This window comes from Rhinatrema bivittatum, chromosome 2 (assembly GCF_901001135.1).
Source record: "Rhinatrema bivittatum chromosome 2, aRhiBiv1.1, whole genome shotgun sequence".
Classification (NCBI taxonomy): domain Eukaryota; kingdom Metazoa; phylum Chordata; class Amphibia; order Gymnophiona; family Rhinatrematidae; genus Rhinatrema; species Rhinatrema bivittatum.
The window spans coordinates 209,962,369-209,979,711 of NC_042616.1; the positions used below are offsets into that span (position 1 = coordinate 209,962,369).

The following is a 17,343-nucleotide window of genomic DNA, read 5'->3' on the forward strand; positions in this document are numbered from 1 at the left end:
CAGCACTCTATCATTTTTTTGCATCCAGGTAGGGAACCCAATGGAAAGTCACTACATTTGCACTAAATTAGCTCCCTGTTTGCATTCACAGTTCTAAACCTTCCGTTGAGTTGACAAAGTCGCCAGATCTAGCGAATTAGCAACGGCGTCCCTCCTATTGGTCAGAGGGGAGCTGGAGTCCGACCAACCGGAGAGTGCACGCCCTATCGGCGCCGCCAACGCAACGTCAACGCGACCCATCCCCCGCCTTATTTTGTTGCAGATACAGAACAGCCCTCGGTGTGACGCATTTGTGTCGTCACCACGGGTTCCTCTGTGATGCAAGCGCGCACCGAATCCCCACCAGTATAACAATGCGGCCCAGCAGTAGAGTTAGGAGTGTGGCCGCGAAGACGATTGGTCATTGAGTGAGCTCCTCCCTCCCTCCAGCACGCTGTGAGGCGCCTTGGCCGGGCTGCGTTCGCTGCCCCCTCCCCTCCCCCCCGTCTCCGGCAGTGCCGCCGCTTCCGAGAGAATGGCAGCTTCGGGGGTGGAAAAAAATCCCAACAAAAAGAAGACGGAGAAGAAATTCGCGGCGCGGGAGGAAGCCAAGCTGCTGGCGAGCTTCATGGGGGTGATGAACAGCATGCGCAAGCAGGTGAGAGAGAGAGCGGCGGGGTTTGCATCGTGCAGGCCTTTCGGAGGCCGCGTGTTGCAGGGGATACCGTCGAACTGTCTGCCTGACGCCGCATTTGTCGTTATCTGCGGCCCTCTTCCCTGCGAGCAGATGCTCCTGACTTTACCTCCGTTTCTGGAGCCGGTTGTACCCAGAGCTAGAGTGAGGGTCCTGAGTGTGAACCTGCCTCGGTGGCTCTCGTGTGTACCCTTACATATCTACTGGTCTGGAGTCCGGGTCTAACTTGCGCTATTCCTCCCGCCTCTGCAAATGGTGAAGGAACGTGGGGGATTGGGAGCAGTACTTACTTGCATATGTGCCATGGCTGAAGAATGGCATTCCTTGGTGCTGCTCTGTTTGACAGGTTTTAAAGCCACGTGGACATGATCGTGCTTTCTATCCTGCCACTATGGGCACCTGCGTACACGGGTGAGAGAGTACTGGGGGAGCAGAAATTGGCAGTGGGACGCACCAACTGTGTACCTCTTAATATCATCTTGCAGACTACACAGCTAGGGCGTACCCACTCCATTATCTGGGAGCTTAGTATTGAGAGCATAGCGATGGACCTTAAAATGTGTTTAAAATGATTGGGAAGATGCGCGTTAAAAGATGTTCTGTAGCAGTATTCACCCAACAGGGGAAGAGACTTGTTTGTTAGTATTATACCAGATGGCTTCTGTGCCCTGAGTCATCCATGTCATGAATGCTAGTGTTCTCGATGTAATGGCATCACTCTGTAAACAGTGGGAAGGTCTGACATACACGCTTTCCTTCTTCAGGCATTGAGAGGACAGCCACTTCTTGTGTCCCTAATCATTATCCCAGAAACTGGGCAGGAGAGCAACTGTATCCCCATGTAACATAGATATGTATATCCTTCCATCTGAAAACAAATCAAATGCTATTCCATTCTATTTTTAATTTTATATATTGCCGTTTTCCAGGGACCCAGAGCAGTTTATGATTTTTCCTACAACTGGAGAAACACAAATTCCAACCAATGGCACAGTCCTTTAGTTTGCCTCCAGTGTCTACAGTTTTGCCTAATTTTAAAAACAGCTTTATTTTATTAATGTGTGGCTCTATACCTATTCAGTGGGCCTCTGTTGGAACACTTCTTCATGCTGAGATTGACATTTTGGTTTCTGGCAGTGGTTATCATGGCAGCAGTCTGGGGCCGATGCAATACAGTGCACTCAGCCGAGCGCACTATATAACCTGCAGTTGGACGTGCTTCCAATGCGGAGTGAATCTAATAGTGCTCATCACATGTGAATGAGGCTGCTAGCTATTCACTCCCAATGCAAAAAAAAAAGTGCATCTAGGATGCACATTTTAGTGATCAGAAATGTGCTGCTTCCTACTTAATATCTTTGTAGGAGGTAAAACTAAACTAATCAAGCTTAAAAAAAAAAAAAAAAGCGCAGGCAGTAGGGTGCAGGAAATGGATGCTCAGTTGACAAGTGTCCATTTCCTGAACCCCTGTCTATGCGGCGTTTAGGGAAACCGAAGCTGATAAACTCAGCATCTGTTTTCCTAACCTGCGGACGGCCGCAATCGGGCTCTCATAAGCAAGGAGGCACTGACTGTTCAGCGCCCGCTTTCTGCACATACAGGCCGATTCAGTAAAGTCCGCGGGAGAGCGGGCGAACGCACAGGCCACTCGCCTGTGCACGCAATACAGTATTTAAATGAGGCCCGGCGGTAGAAACGGGCAAAAAGAGGTGCTAGGGACACTAGCGCATCCCTAGCGCCTCCTTTTTGACAGGAGCGGCGGCTGTCAGCGGGTTTGACAGCCGGCGTCTGTTCTCGAGCCCGCTGACAGCCATGGGCTCGGAAACCGGACGCCGGCAAAATTGAGCGTCTGGTTTTTGACCCGCCGGCCGACTTCCAATTTTTTTTTTCTTAACTTTTTTTACTCTTCGGGACCTCCGACTTAATATCGCCATGATATTAAGTCTGAGGGTGCACAGAAAAGCAGTTTTTACTGAAAGTAAAATGTGCGGCTTGGCTGCACATTTTACTTTCTGAATCCCGCGAATACCTAATAGGGCGCTATTAGATTCGGCGGGTTGGACGCGCGTTTTCCGCCCCTTACTGAATAAGGCAGTGGTTCTCAACCTTTTTTCTGTCGGGACACACCTGACAGATGGTTCTCACATGCATGACACCCTGACCCATGATCGTCACGGGGCTAGATGTAAAAGTACAGTTTGCATCCATGGGAACCCCCCTGACCCACAATAATGGATGTAAAGCAGAATTATGACATTCCCCATACAACTCACCCTACAAAAAAGATATTCTGGTTCTGGTGTCATGTCAGTAACAGCAACTCAAACTCCTCCTACTTCCAGTCTCAATAGCCCTACTTATGAAAAGACAGCAGTTTACCACCAATGCATGTCCTCTTAAGAAAACACAACAAATAAGACTGATACAAATGCTTACATGCTAATAAAATATCTCGGTAACAGACACAGAACCGACCTAACATACTCCCAGGATCTGTAGGAATGCACATAAACTAATCCACACACAGTTACACATGTATTATGGAATACACTCAAACAGGAGCAACCCTATCTATGAAAAGGCAACACTACAAATATTAAATCAGGCCCTAAAAACCAATACACCTCTTATTAGGAAAACAGAACTAGCAAGCAGCTATAGATCCCCACACAGAAATAATTGTAAAACTATACTAATAAGCAGAATAAATGTTTCAAAACAGCTATGAACAGAATAACATCCAACAATTAAAAACTCATAAAAACTATTACAAATTCTCCAAACACCAATAAAATATTTCAAAAAAAGCAGACACATCACATAATATTAAATAATCAAATTGGCAGTCAATCAAGAAAAATAAACTTAAAAGCCACCTTTACTTACCCCCTCCAGCAGCTCTCCTACTCCTCTTCCATGCAGGCTGAGGCACACAGCAGAAGCAGCAGTAGAGGCTAAGCTCTATATTCATGGTCCTCTTCCTTAGGGCCCATGTCTCTCACACACACACCATACCAGTCATGCATGCCCCCATGACCAGTTTCTGTCTCTCACACACCAATCATCTCCCAAACAGTCTTTGACACACTCACCAGTCACCTTCCTGAACAGTTTCTCTCATGCCATATACACACACAGGCTTCCCACTCCCATGTTCTACTTACATATACGGGCTTTTCACTCTCATAATGACTTTCTCTGTCTCACACACACTCACCAGTCTCTCTCACTCCCATGCTTGTTCTCTCCACATGCACAGGCTTCTCATTCCCATAATTACTTTCTTTCTCTCACACACACATACCAGTCACCTGATCTCTCTCATACACACACACAGCTTCCCACTCCCATGTTCTCTTTCAGATATACAGGCTTCTCACTCCCATGCTGTGTCTCACACACACCCAGGTTTCTCACTCCCATGCTCACTCGTCACATGCACAGGTATCTCATTCCCATAATCACTTTCTCTCTCTTACACACACACCAGTCTCTCTCTCTCATTTCCATGCTCGCTCTCCAGGTGCACAGGCATCACATTCTTTCTCTCACATTCACACGCACTGTCACCTTACCAACCAGTCTCTCTCTCATGCATGCACACACATACACAGGCTTCCCACTCCCATGCTTTCTTTCACACACACCCACCCACAACACCAGGCTTCTTACGCCCATGCTTTCTCACATACCCAGATTTCTCACTTCCATGCTTTTTCTCTCTCTCACACACACACATCAGCCACCTCCCTGACTAATGTCTCACACTCTCACATACACATCAGTCATCTCCCTGAGCAGTCACTTTCATTGTCTCTCACATATACACACACAACAGCTCTCTTCCCAGTTTCTCTCAATCACACTCATGCTCTCAATCACACACAGGCTGGCTGGCTGCTTCTCTCTTTCTCTCACTCACTTCCTCTTCTCCCCCCCCCCCCCCCCCGAGCACAAATGGTAGCTGCAGCAGCCTCCTCCAGCCCCCGCAGGCCAAGAAAGAAGAATCCCATCGGCCGCAGGAGGCTCATGCTGCTGTCTCCTTTCCGACTGCTTCAATTGCTCGGGGACCGATGCTGCTGCCGCCGCTGCTACGTTTCCATGCGGCATGGGCCGGCTCTTTCTCCTTCCCGCGTATCACTTCCTGTTGGGGGGCATGGGAAGAAAAAAAGGCCTGCCACGGGTGCCAGAGCTTCTTCTAGCGCCGCTGCCGTTCCCGCTGGGCTTGAACTTACTGATAGCCCGGTGGCAACGGCAGCAGGGAAGGAAGAGCAGCGGGAGAGACCGGGAGCACGCGACACACCAGCCGGTGCTTGGCGACATACTGGTTGAGAAGCGCTGGAATAAGGGGTAAGGGAAAACATGCGTCCAATGGCAGGTTAACAGTGTGCTCTGTTGGCGCGCACTGTACTGTATCAGCCCGTAAATTAGTGCATCGGCCCCTCTGGTAGCTCCTAGGATCCAGATTTCCTAGGTCACTGTTTTCTAACCAGTGTACGATCAAACTTGAGCAGATGTGCCACAGAAAAGCACCTGGGCTCTGTTCTTAGCACCTCGGAAGCAAAACATCAGTAGTAGCTCCTCAGTATGTAGGAGCTCCTTTCTGAGAACATGTCTTCACGCTTACTACTTCCTAGTTACAGCATGAGCCTTCAAGTGAGGAAATTTAATGGGTAGCCTGTAGGTCATGGATAGCTGGGCACTGCTTTCAGGCCAATACAGTAAGGTCATGGCGGAAAGCAGGCACTCTGTGTTGAGCACCTGTTTTCCAAATGCATCCAGCCACCTTTCCTGGGCGCATGTTACAGTATTCACATGAGGTGACTTGCTAAAAAGGAGGCACAAAGGATAATTGTGCGCGCTCCTAGTGTCTCCTTAGCAGCAGAAACCCAGGAGAGGTGTCTATCGGTGGGTTTGGTAAATGGACTCTAATTTTTACGAGCATCCGTTTCCTAACATGACTGCCGGCACATATGTGCATCCAAAACGTGCATCCAACTGTGGGTTAAATAGTGTGCTTAGCTGAGCATGCTTTACCGTATTGGCCAGTTTGTACAGTGCACACTGCACCGCCTCCTTTGAGTCCTTCCAGACTCTTGTCTTCTCCTCTGGCTGAGTGAGAGGGAGAGCACTAGGACTAACTGCACTAGCACTAACAGCTGGGAGGAGCTCTGGTAGCCACATGCGGCAGCCAAAGTAACCGGCCTGAGCTGGCTGCCTGCACCTCACCATTTCCCCTCTCCTGCACGTGTATGGAGAGGGAAGCCAGTCCATTGTGACAGTTCATATGGACCTCCCCTTCCCTCCATTTATTGTACAGTTTGAAGGAGAAACTGTCAGGGCTTTCAGTACTTCCCGACTCTCTTCTTGCGATCATTAAGTCCTTTCCATGTCCATGCTGCCTGCTCAGTGGAGGTTGGTGTGCCATGCAGTGTTCTTATTAACGTAGATGTGCCTTTGGCTCAAAGATTGGTGCAGGCAGTACCTGTGGGTTTCTCTTATTGGACTAATAATTTTCATTCTTTCTCTCCTTCCCGCATCCTGTGAACAGAAGACTCTGTGTGATGTCGTCCTCTTAGTACAGGAGAGGAAGATCACAGCACATCGTGTGGTCCTGGCTGCAGCCAGTCACTTTTTCAACCTGATGTTTACCAGTAAGTGGTGTGTGTGTGGATATAGAGATTTTTAATAATCAAGGTATTTATGACTTGTGTTACTGTTGTGATTTTCATGTTTTTTACTGTGAGATTTCAACACTGGAGCATAATTTAAGATTTTCAGTCAAGTGTGTGACACATTCTCTCACAAACCAAGTTCTGTGTCTTGTGTTTTGGGGGAGGGGTGTAGGTCAATATTAAGTTTGAACAAAAGTTCAAAGGCTTTGAGCAGGGAGCACACAAACTTTGATGTCTGTCATTTTTCTCTCAGTTTAGCAGTTGCTTTTGGGCCTTTTTGCCCCCCTACCCCTCTCCATATCCCCTCTATGCTGTTTGGCTGCTCTGATGCTGAGCAGCAGTGGAAGAGCCTGGGCGGGAGGCTCATTTTGGTTGCATTTGCTTGCGCTTTGCGGAATCTTTGGCTTTAATACTTTAAACAGTGGATAAGAATTGGACATGGAGGTTTGTAGTGAACTTCACAGCCAGTTTAGAGGCAGCCGTGAAATTATTAGCCTTTATCGAGGACATATTTAAAAAGCCTGTGGGCCAAGCGAGGGAGGCGAAATAGAGCATGCCAATGATTCAGGCCTGAAGGAAGATCAGTCATACTGCTGTTACAGAAGGTGGATACGGAAGCCTTGCTACAGGTATTGGGTTTGTTTTACTTGTTTGGGCTAGTCTCCTGCCCCTTTTAGAAGGGTAAATACTGAGTACTGAAAGTAGCTGTGGTTATTTAGTGGCTTTCTGTTGCAAGCCAGCCAGGAGCAACAGTGGTGCTGAGCAGGATGCGGAGGACGTTCCTGATTTGAGTAAGAGTTGTGTTCTTCAGGAGTATGGGAGCAAGGCTATCTTTCTGTCAATAAGGAGGCTGAATTAGCCATTACTTATGGGTGATATCATCTGGCAGCACCAACCAGAGCTCGCTCTTAGCTATTAGAGCATTTTGTTCTAATGAGCATGCATGGGAGTTCCCATGCAGACACTACCGTGCAAGGCCCTTCAGTCTTTTTTTTTTTTTTTTCGTTCAAGCACCAACATGGATATGTACGTACCTCTTTTTATCTTTCTCACATTTTATTTCTGTTAATATTTTAATGTCATTGTTGACAGCACTGTTACAGTTCTACTTTTTTTTTTTTTTTTTAGCTCTTTATTTTGAAGTTTTGTTGGCATACAAAGAATATTGAACAAATAGCAAACTATGTCCTCTGGTTCTATACACAGTGCTAAAATAAGAGAGAGTTATACACAAACTTGCAGGACAAAAATGTTAAAAGGTACCCTAACACCTTAAGCAGCACAAAATTGATGATAAATACCCCATATCTTCTCATACTTAAAACGTTTATTCTGTAGTGCGTATCGTAGACTCTCAAGATCTACCACATCTCGTACCTGAAGATGCCAATGGTCAATTCGGGGGTTACTCTTCTAAAAAGTGGCGATCATAAACCAGGCTGCCAGCAAAAGCTGACCCATTAGTGGCCTGAATTTTGCCAGGATCGATAGCCCATCTCCCAAGGAGCTCTGTAAATGGCACAATTTGTACCTGAAAACCCAATATATCTGCTGTTTCTTGCGTGACAAGCTGCCAGAAAAAACGAACTCCCCAGCACTTCTATCACATATGGTAGTATGTGCCTATTTCCCCGCACCCCCTCCAGCGTCTGTTATCTGGGTTTAAATGAATAGTATAATAACCTATTGCACCCTAGTGTTTTATGTAGCAATCTAGCCATAAGTTTGGTATGTTTAGTGCATATAGAGCTAAGATGATTCCCCCCCCCGGATAATTTCCAGACCATATAATCATAGTTGGTATTAAGATCCACATTCTACTGATCAGTCAGATTAGAGGGAGTTGTTGTCCCAAATTTACTGGCCAAAATATCCCAATAAATTGCCGATATACCCTAAAGGGAAGCATCTGGGTCCTTCAGATAGATCTCCATTTTGTTCAAGGGCCGCAAAGCCTTGGAGATATTGAAACTGCTCACCCGTGCCTCTCATAATTGCAAATATTTAACATGTGCTTGAGCTGGTATTTCAAACTCCTCCTGGAGATCACTACAAGTTAAAAGACCATCCTCATCCCATAGTTGGGCAATATTAGCAATGTGTTAGAGCTTTTGCAGGAAAATTCTTTAGAGAAGATGCAACTGGAGAGTTGAACATTCCCATAGATAGGGGATATAGGGGACAAAGCTTCACCCTGAATATTCAGAAATTTCTGCACCTGAGTCCACACCTTTTAGAGTGCGTGCCAAGATAGGACTACCGCTGCGCCGGAGTAAAGAGGCTACTGGGAGAAATGGCAACATGTCTGAGAATGCTCCAGTGATACCCAAGATGTATTCATATGCCCAGCCCGGGTCTTCAAGCACATCAATCTTGCCGCCCAAGAATACATTTTCTTGGGTGGCATTCGCTCTTGCCATTTAGGTATCCATAACTGTTAGACGGATTTGTGGCTTTTTATCCTGCTAGATGCATCCTAGGGTACTGAAGGAACAAACTAAATTTCTGATAGGTTACAAATTTTAACTAATCAATCATTAAAATCATCCATTGTATCTGCAGACTGGAGGGTGGCCAGTGTAACCCCAATATTTAAAAAAAGGCTCCAGGGGCTATCCAGGTAACTATAGACCAGTGAGCCTGACTTCAGTGCCGGGAAAAATAGTGGAAACTATTCTCAAGATCAAAATCGTAGAGCATATAGAAAGACATGGTTTAATGGAACACAGTCAACATGGATTTACCCAAGGGAAGTCTTGCCTATCAAATCTGCTTCATTTTTTTTCAAGGGGTTAATAAACATGTGGATAAAGGTGAACCGGTAGCTGTAGTGTATTTGGATTTTCAGAAGGCGTTTGACAAAGTCCCTTATGAGAGGCTTCTAAGAAAACTAAAAAGTCATGGGATAGGAGGCGATGTCCTTTCGTGGATTACAAACTGGTTAAGACAGGAAACGGAGAGTAGGATTAAATGGTCAATTTTCTCAGTGGAAAAGGGTAAACAGTGGAGTGCCTCAGGGATCTGTACTTGGACCGATACTTTTCAATATATATATAAATGATCTGGAAAGGAATACAAGTGAGGTTATCAAATTTGTGGATGGTACAAAATTATTCAGAGTAGTTAAATCACAAGTGGATTGTGATACATTACAGGAGGACCTTGCAAGACTGGAAGACTGGACATCCAAATGGCAGATGAAATTTAATGTGGACAAGTGCAAGGTGTTGCATATAGGGAAAAATAACCGCTGCTGTAGTTACACGATGTTAGGTTCCATATTAGGAGCTACCACCCAGGAGAAAGATCTAAGCATCATAGTGGATAATACTTTAAAATCGTCAGCTCAGTGTGCTGCAGCAGTCAAAAAAGCAAACAGAATGTTAGGAATTATTAGGAAGGGAATGGTTAATAGAACGGAAAATGTCATAATGCCTCTATATCGCTCCATGTTGAGAGTGCACCTTGAATACTGTGTACAATTCTGGTTGCAGCATCTCAAAAAAGATATAATTGCGATGGAGAAGGTACAGAGAAGGGCAACCAAAATGATAAAGGGGATGGAACAGCTCCCCTATGAGGAAAGGTTGAAGTGGTTAGGGCTGTTCAGCTTGGAGAAGAGACAGCTGAGGGGGGGATATGATAGAGGTCTTTATGATCATGAGAGGTCTTGAATGAGTAGATGTGAATCTGTTATTTACACTTTTGAATAATAGAAGGACTAGGGGGAATTCCATGAAGTTAGTAAGTAGCACATTTAAGACTAATCGGAGAAAATTCTTTTTCACTCAACACACAATAAAGCTCTGGAATTCGTTGCCAGAGGATGTGGTTAATGCAGTTAGTGTAGCTGGGTTCAAAAAAGGTTTGGTTCTTGGAGAAGTCCATTAACGGCTATTAATCTGTTGTGTCTGTCACTGCTCTCCGCCCTCTTTACCTCTGTGGTGACTCCCTCTGGGTCTGATGGACGGTTAGCTGCCGTGGCGTCTTTCCGTCGCCCTCCGGCATCCCCGGATTGGCATGACGCTGCAAATCCGCCATGTTGCCTGATGATGTAGGGCGTGCACTCCGATTGATGTACCAGCAAGGGCGCGAGCCTCTGGCACGTCCCCCACGGATGACGTCATCCATTTCCAATATAAAAGGTCTCAGTATTCGCTAACGAATCGAGTTAGCAAGGGAATTGCTTCGGCTTTACTCCCAAGCTACTCTGCCTCCTTGCACTTACCAAGGATACCTGCTCCGCGGGGGCTCGCTCTTTTCTTTATTTCAGATTGCAGATAGGAACCGGTACTCGCTCCTCGAGGGCCCATGTTTCTGAACACTCTGAAGATTCTCTACTACCTAGAAGCTATCGCAGATACAGACATTTGTGAGTTACCATTGCTCTCTCAGAGCTTTCCCTGGAACCAGTTACTCGCTCCTCGAGGACCAACCCTTTCCAGCTACTGAGCTTCCTTAAGACCTTATGTTAGTTTTGTCATCCAGTTCTGGCTATGAAGACAGCATACCCTGTCTACTCACTATCTATAGTTTCTCTACAGCGCAACAACCCTGGGATCGCTGTTCCAGTATCTGAGGGACTTCAGCCCTGCCGGGCATATCAGCTCACTACTGCCACCTCTGGTGGTTCTACTATCCTGTCTAATAAAAGAATTATTTGTGTCTGTCTCCATACTCAAGCCTAGCTGCTGGTCCCTCTCAGGATATCCTCCTGGGGGAGCTGTCATCTGCCATCAGCTCAAGGATCCACCTATCTACATTCCTCTACAGCTGGGTGCCCTCTCCAAGCATTTTGCTGGTAACAGATTGCTTCTCCTTCTCCATCAGGAGCCTTCAGCAATAGATTCATTACAGATTGCAACTCTGCAGTCTATACCTTAACAGATTAACTACTCCCTCTACAGGAGCTGAGCATATCAGATTGCTAATTCCTCCTTCCACAGGAGCAGATTCATAACATAATCAAGTTTAGTTAGGGAATAGCCACTGCTATTACTGGTATCAGTAGCATGGGATCTTCTTGGTGTTTGGGTACTTGCCAGGTTTGGCCACTGTTGGAAACAGGATCCTGGGCTTGATGGACCCGTGGTCTAACCCAGCATGGCAATTTCTTATGTTCTTAACCATATGACCATACAGCTCATCAAACACTTATTTTTAACAGTACAGAATTTGGTATATACTGAAATAAATGCAATAGTTTGGGTAATACATTCATTTTCAACAAATTTATCTGCCCTGCCCAGTCTTGTAATTTTTGCCTCAAAGTACTAATAGTTCCCAAATAATTTTTATTATATAGATCCTTAAAGTTTTTAACAATATTTATCTCCAAGTATTTAAAACCTTCTCTAGCCAGTCAAAACTGGGTCATATATTCAGGGATATTAACCTTAGGCCCGAATAGGAAAATCTCCAACTTATCCCAGTTAATTTTGTACCCTGATAGGATCCCATATTCCTGCAAAAGCTGTATCAGGGCTGGGCCAGAATGGTTAGGGAGGGTCAAATAGATTAACCCATTGTCAGCATAGAGTGAGATTTTATGTTCAATTGGCCTGATTTTTTATTTTAATGCCCTTAATCCCTACATTTGACTGAATAACTGCTACTAGAGGCTTGATAACCAAGTCATATAGAAGCAGAGAAAGTAGACAGCCCTGCCTGCTACCTTGGCCAATATTAATAAAGGAAGAAAGTGAGCTGTTAATAAGGCTATGTGCCCTAGGTCTATCATACATGGCTTGAACCTAAGCTATAAAATGGGCTGGCAGCCCAGTGTTCCATAGAACTGCAAATAAGAAAGTCTTTGAGCTATCCTGGTCTTTCTTGGTATCTAGGGATACTACTAAACCACCTCTGGGCTAGATGCAAAACATTAAATAATCTTCTGGTATTAGATGTCGATACCCTGTCTGGTCCCTGTGGATCAAGAGTGGGAGAAACCCTCTCTAATTGTAGTTGTAAGACTTTTAGTAAGGATCTTTTGATCCAATTAAGCGAAATAGGCCTTTAGGACCCACAGTCTTCCTGATCCTTGCCCTCCTTATAAATCAAAGAATAGTGGTATCTCCCAGTCCCATTCCTTAGATTCCAGTCACATTGTACAGCAATACCAAAAAAAGGAGCAATATCTGGGAGGAACTCTTTTTCTAAAAAATCAATGGGGTACCCATCTGTGCCTGGGCACTTCCCTTTTACTTTCATCAGGGAGATAGGAGCCGCCTGCTACCTCTTCAATTCTTGGTGAAGCTAAAGAGTCTAAAAAAATTATTTATAAGATAGGCAGGAGCAGCATCCGTATACAAGGGAGAGAAGAACTGTACCAACAATCTGCAATCTCCTCTGGGTCAACTGTACATCCCCCCCCCCCCCCCCCCATGTCCTGCATTTTGGCTTCTACTATATGTGATTTCTCGAATTTCTTTTTAACTGCCTTAGCTAAAAAGGCACCCACTTTATTCCCATGTTGATAAAACTTAAGTTTAGTGAACCTAAGGGTCCTTTCAACTTGCCCACCTCTAACGACTTTGTCCCGTTTCCAGGCTTCCAATTATTTATAAGTTTTGACCAAACAATCATGCATATGTTGTGCCTCCTAAAAGCTCAATTTGGACTGTAATCTCATCTAACTTCTTATTTTCTTAAGAAAGCTTGCATAACTAATCTACTTTCCATGCAAACAAGCTTTAAAAGTCTCCCAGCGCAATAAAGGTGTCTTTTTTTCCACTTCTGGATTATAGACATTAAAACCAGAGATTGTTTCTCTTAACAGGGTGTGAAAATGAGTGTTGCCCAAAATAGTGTTTGTTTTTGTTTGTTTGTTTTTTAATTTAAACAGTTTTATTACAATTTTCCAGTAAGTAAAACATGACAACAGTTGCCACCGAACAAGGTGAATGATGTAACATCAGCATTATACCAAATATGGCAACAAACAATATGTGCAGATGCTCTATTATAGATTACTGTAACATCTTATAAGTAAAAATAGTTTTTATTCATGTGCCAATGAAAGGTCTGAGGCTTCAATACGCCCGTATTTATAGTGACTTCCACTGGAGCATCATCTGATAAAGTAGAGGCTAAGATCTTACTATTGTGAATTCCAGACACAAATTGCGGTGTACACATGAAATAGTCCAGTCTACTGTACAGTAATGGCGTGGGGAGTAATAGGTGTAAACACCATATATCAATGAGTTTTAAGGTTTCTATCAAGTCTTGGGTGTTAGGGGCACTAGGGATCCCCGGTTTCAAGTGAGATATTTTGTCCAAGGCAGGGGCAAGGCACATATTCCAGTCACCACCTAAACAGAGGTTATCATATCCAAAGACTGCTATAGTATCCATTAACTTCTTATAAAACTCCACCTGACCAATATTAGGACCATACATGATAACCAACATAAAGTTGGAGTGTAAAGTGCAGTCCAAAGCGACATATCTCCCTTCTGTATGAACATGCTGATGATGAACGACTAAGGGGAGTTCCCTATACGTACCCAGATCAGTCCAGACTGTGGGTTACGCCTCCCTTCCAGCAGATGGAGACAGAGAAAAACTTGACCTCTTAACTTGGTATGCCACCTGCATCTCTTCACTATTTCTCTGTCTCCAGCAGATGGAGGTGGTGCAAACCCTGCAGTCTTGCCCTGATCTTGGGGTTGAGGCAGTCTCTTCCTACCCTAGACCTGAAAAAGGTAAACAGGGATCTCAAAATCCCACATTTCTGGATGGAAACTCTGCGCTCAGTCATTGCGGCGGTCCGCAAAGGCGTGTTCCTGGCATCCCTGGATCTGATGGAGGCATACTTGCACATATCCATCCGCGAGGATCATCAGAAGTTTCTTCTGTATGCATTTCCATTTCTGTGCCCTGCCCTTCGGTCTGGCTCCGGCACCTTGCACATTCACCAAGGTTATGGTGGTCGTGGCGGCAGCCCTGTGGAAACAAGGGCTTTTCATTCACCCGTACCTGGATGACTAGCTCATTTGAACAAAGTTGAGAGCCCTCTGTGAGGAGGCTGTCATCAAGGTTGTACGTCTTCTGGAGTCGCTCGGATGGGTTGTCAATCAGGCCAAGAGCAACCTCCTTCCGTCACAGACGATGGACTTACTAGGGGCCCAGTTTAATACCAGTGTGGGGAAGGTAGCCCTTCCGCCGGATTGAATCGCCAAATTGACGCAGCAGGTTAGTCGTTTCTTGCTTCCACTCCCCATAACCTGAGACTATTTGCAGGTCCTCAGTTCCATGGCGTTCACCTTTGGAGTTGGTTCCCTGGGCGTTTGCTCATGAGACCATTACAACAAGCATTGCTTTCCCGTTGGTATCCAAAGTCGGAAGAATTTCGGGTTCTCTTACCTCTCACCGATTCCCGCCAGATCAAGTATTGGCTGGTGGCTTGTCCCAGAACACTTGACTCACGAAGTGGACCTCGAAGTTCCAAAGTGGGTCGTAGTGACCACAGATGCCAGTCTCTCCGGTTGGGGAGCAGTCTCAGTCCTGTTCAGTTCAGGGCCGGTGGTCGTCGGAGGAGGCAAGCTGGTCTATCAATCACCTGGAGACCAAAGCAGTTCGGATGGCGCTGCAGCACTTCCTACCACTATTACACAGTCGGGCAGTCCGAGTCCGTCAATGAGATGACGGTGGCCTGCATCAACCGTGAGGGCGGCACCAAAAGTCTGGTGTTGACCGCCGAAGTGAAGCAACTCGACTTGGGCGGAGAGGCATCTCGCCCTGCTTGCGGCATCTCACATCGCCAGAACCAACAACATACAAGTGGATTTCCTGAGTCGGAAGCGGATAGATCCAGGAGAGTGGGAGCTTTCAGACCAAGCAATGGATCTCATTTCGCGCAGATGGGGGTCTCCCCACCTGGACTTAATGGCGATGCAAGGAAATGCCAAAGCTCCTCGCTTCTTCAGTCGCAGAAGGGAACACTGCATGGAGGGAGTCGATGCGCTGGTGCTTCCGTGGCCAACCTCAGTGCTCCTGTATGTTTTCCCTCCCTGGCCTTTGGTCGGCAAAGTTCTACGCAGGGTAGAGGTTCATCCAGGGGAAGTAATTCTAGTGGCTCCAGAGTGGCCCTGATGTCCGTGGTTTGTGGATCTGGTCAATCTTGCAAAGGACGGTCCCCTGAGGCTCGGACATCTTCCAAATCTGCTTCGTCAAGGCCCTATATTTTTCGACCAGGCAGATCACTTTTGTCTAGCGGCCTGGCTTTTGAAAGGCAACGATTGAGAAAGAAAGGGTATTCGGAGGAAGTAATTACTACTCTGCTGCAAGTCAGGAAGACCTCTACCTCCCAGTCCTATGTCAGAGTTTGGAGAGTCTTCAAGGCGTGGTGACGCGAGCAAAGTGTTCTTCCCAGACAGTCATCGGTTGCTCACATTTTGGCGTTCTTGCAAAGCGGCTTAGCTAAAGACTTGTCCTTTAATTCCCTTTAGGTACAAGTGACTGCCTTGTGATTTCTTATAGGCAAAGTTAATGGAAGGTCGCTAGCCTCGCATCTGGATGTGGTGCGATTTTTCTCAGGGGGTCGAAGCATTTGAATCCTCCTGTCTGTCCTGTGTGTCCTTCGTGGAGCCTTAATTTGGTACTTAGTCTTGTGTGATCCGCCCTTCAAACCTTTTAAATGTGCCATGTTAAAGGACCTTGCCACCAAAAACACCATTTTTAAAGTAATCATATAAATGGACTAGATTCATGTCACCTATCTTATAAGTTATATTATATAAGCATGTACCGACACTGTAATGGCACTTTCATAGATACATTTTTTAACCAAACTAAATATACGTGCCTCTAATTAAACCGTTGTGATGGTACATTACTAAACGACTGTATAGAAAAGATTTTAAATAAATAATCTGCTCGGCTTGCAGGATCTCGGAGATCCAGGCTCTCTCTTGTAGGGAGCCTTTCTTGCGAATTTCTGATTTGGGAGTTTCTCTTAGGACGGTACCTTCCTTTTTGCCAAAGGTGGTCTCAGCCTTTCATTTAAGTCAATCAGAGGAGCTCCCAACCTTTTTGCATTTTCTCCCGACATCCCACATGCAAAAGAGCTGAGGCATCTGGATGTTAAAAGGACTTTTTTTTTTTTGTGTGCTATTTGGAGGTCACCAGTCCTTTCCAGGTTTCAGATCTATTTGTTTGTCTTGTGGAGCGGTCCTAAGAAGGACCAGAAAGCGTCTAAGGCAACTATTGCACGATGGTTAAAAGAAGCTATTTCGTCTGCTTACATTTGTAAAGGACGACCAGTTCCCGATGGGTTGAAAGTGTATTCCATTCGATCCCAGGCGGCTTCTTGGGCTGAATGCCAGCTGGTGTCGCCACAAGAAATCTGTAGGGCAGCTACCTGGAAGACGCTGCATACGTTTGCTCGTCACTACCACTTGGACGTCCAGACTCCGGATGTCAGGAATTTTGGGAGCTGCGTTATTTGAGTGGAACTGTCAATGTCCCACCCTGTCTAGGAAAGCTTTGGTACATCCCACAGTCTGGACTGATCCGGGTACATACAGGGAAAGGAAAATTTGGTTCTTACCTGCTGATTTTTTTCCTGTAGTACCACAGATCAGTCCAAACACCCACCCGTTGAGGGGGGTTTTCATGAGAGTCCGCTCTGATATTCAGTGTTATTGCAGAAGACTACAGAAGAAGGCTACATGTTTCTTCTCTTTTTAGATTGGACAAGTTTCCACTACTTATAGTTTAAAGTTCTCTGTTTTCCATTTTTTGTCCTTGTTTGATTCGTTGTCATTCTTGTTTCAACTTGGATAATCTTTATACTTAAGAGATACAGGTGGCACACCAGGTTAAGAGGGGGTGCCCTTCAAGTTTTTCTCTGTCTCCATCTGCTGGAAGGGAGGCATAACCCACAGTCTGGACTGATCCGTGGTACTACAGGAACGAAAATTAGCAGGTAAGAACAAATTTTCCTTTACTCAGCATAGGCACCAAAGATCTGTGTGCTCTGAGTTTCACAAA

The 17,343-nt window shown here is 45.6% G+C and overlaps 1 protein-coding gene across 2 annotated transcripts in view; it reads left to right on the forward strand.

Moving 5' to 3' along the window:
- Window positions 1–298: 298 nt before the first annotated feature.
- Window positions 299–17,343, forward strand: part of KLHL7 (kelch like family member 7) — a 119,954-nt gene continuing 102,909 nt past the window's right edge. The window contains exons 1-2 of one of the 2 annotated variants that reach the window (XM_029589075.1): window positions 299–637; window positions 6,225–6,327. In XM_029589075.1, the coding sequence (XP_029444935.1) occupies window positions 515–637; window positions 6,225–6,327 (226 nt within the window). In that variant the 5' untranslated portion in view covers window positions 299–514. The remainder of the gene's footprint in view (window positions 638–6,224; window positions 6,328–17,343) is intronic. The other variant, XM_029589076.1, reaches the window with a different exon arrangement.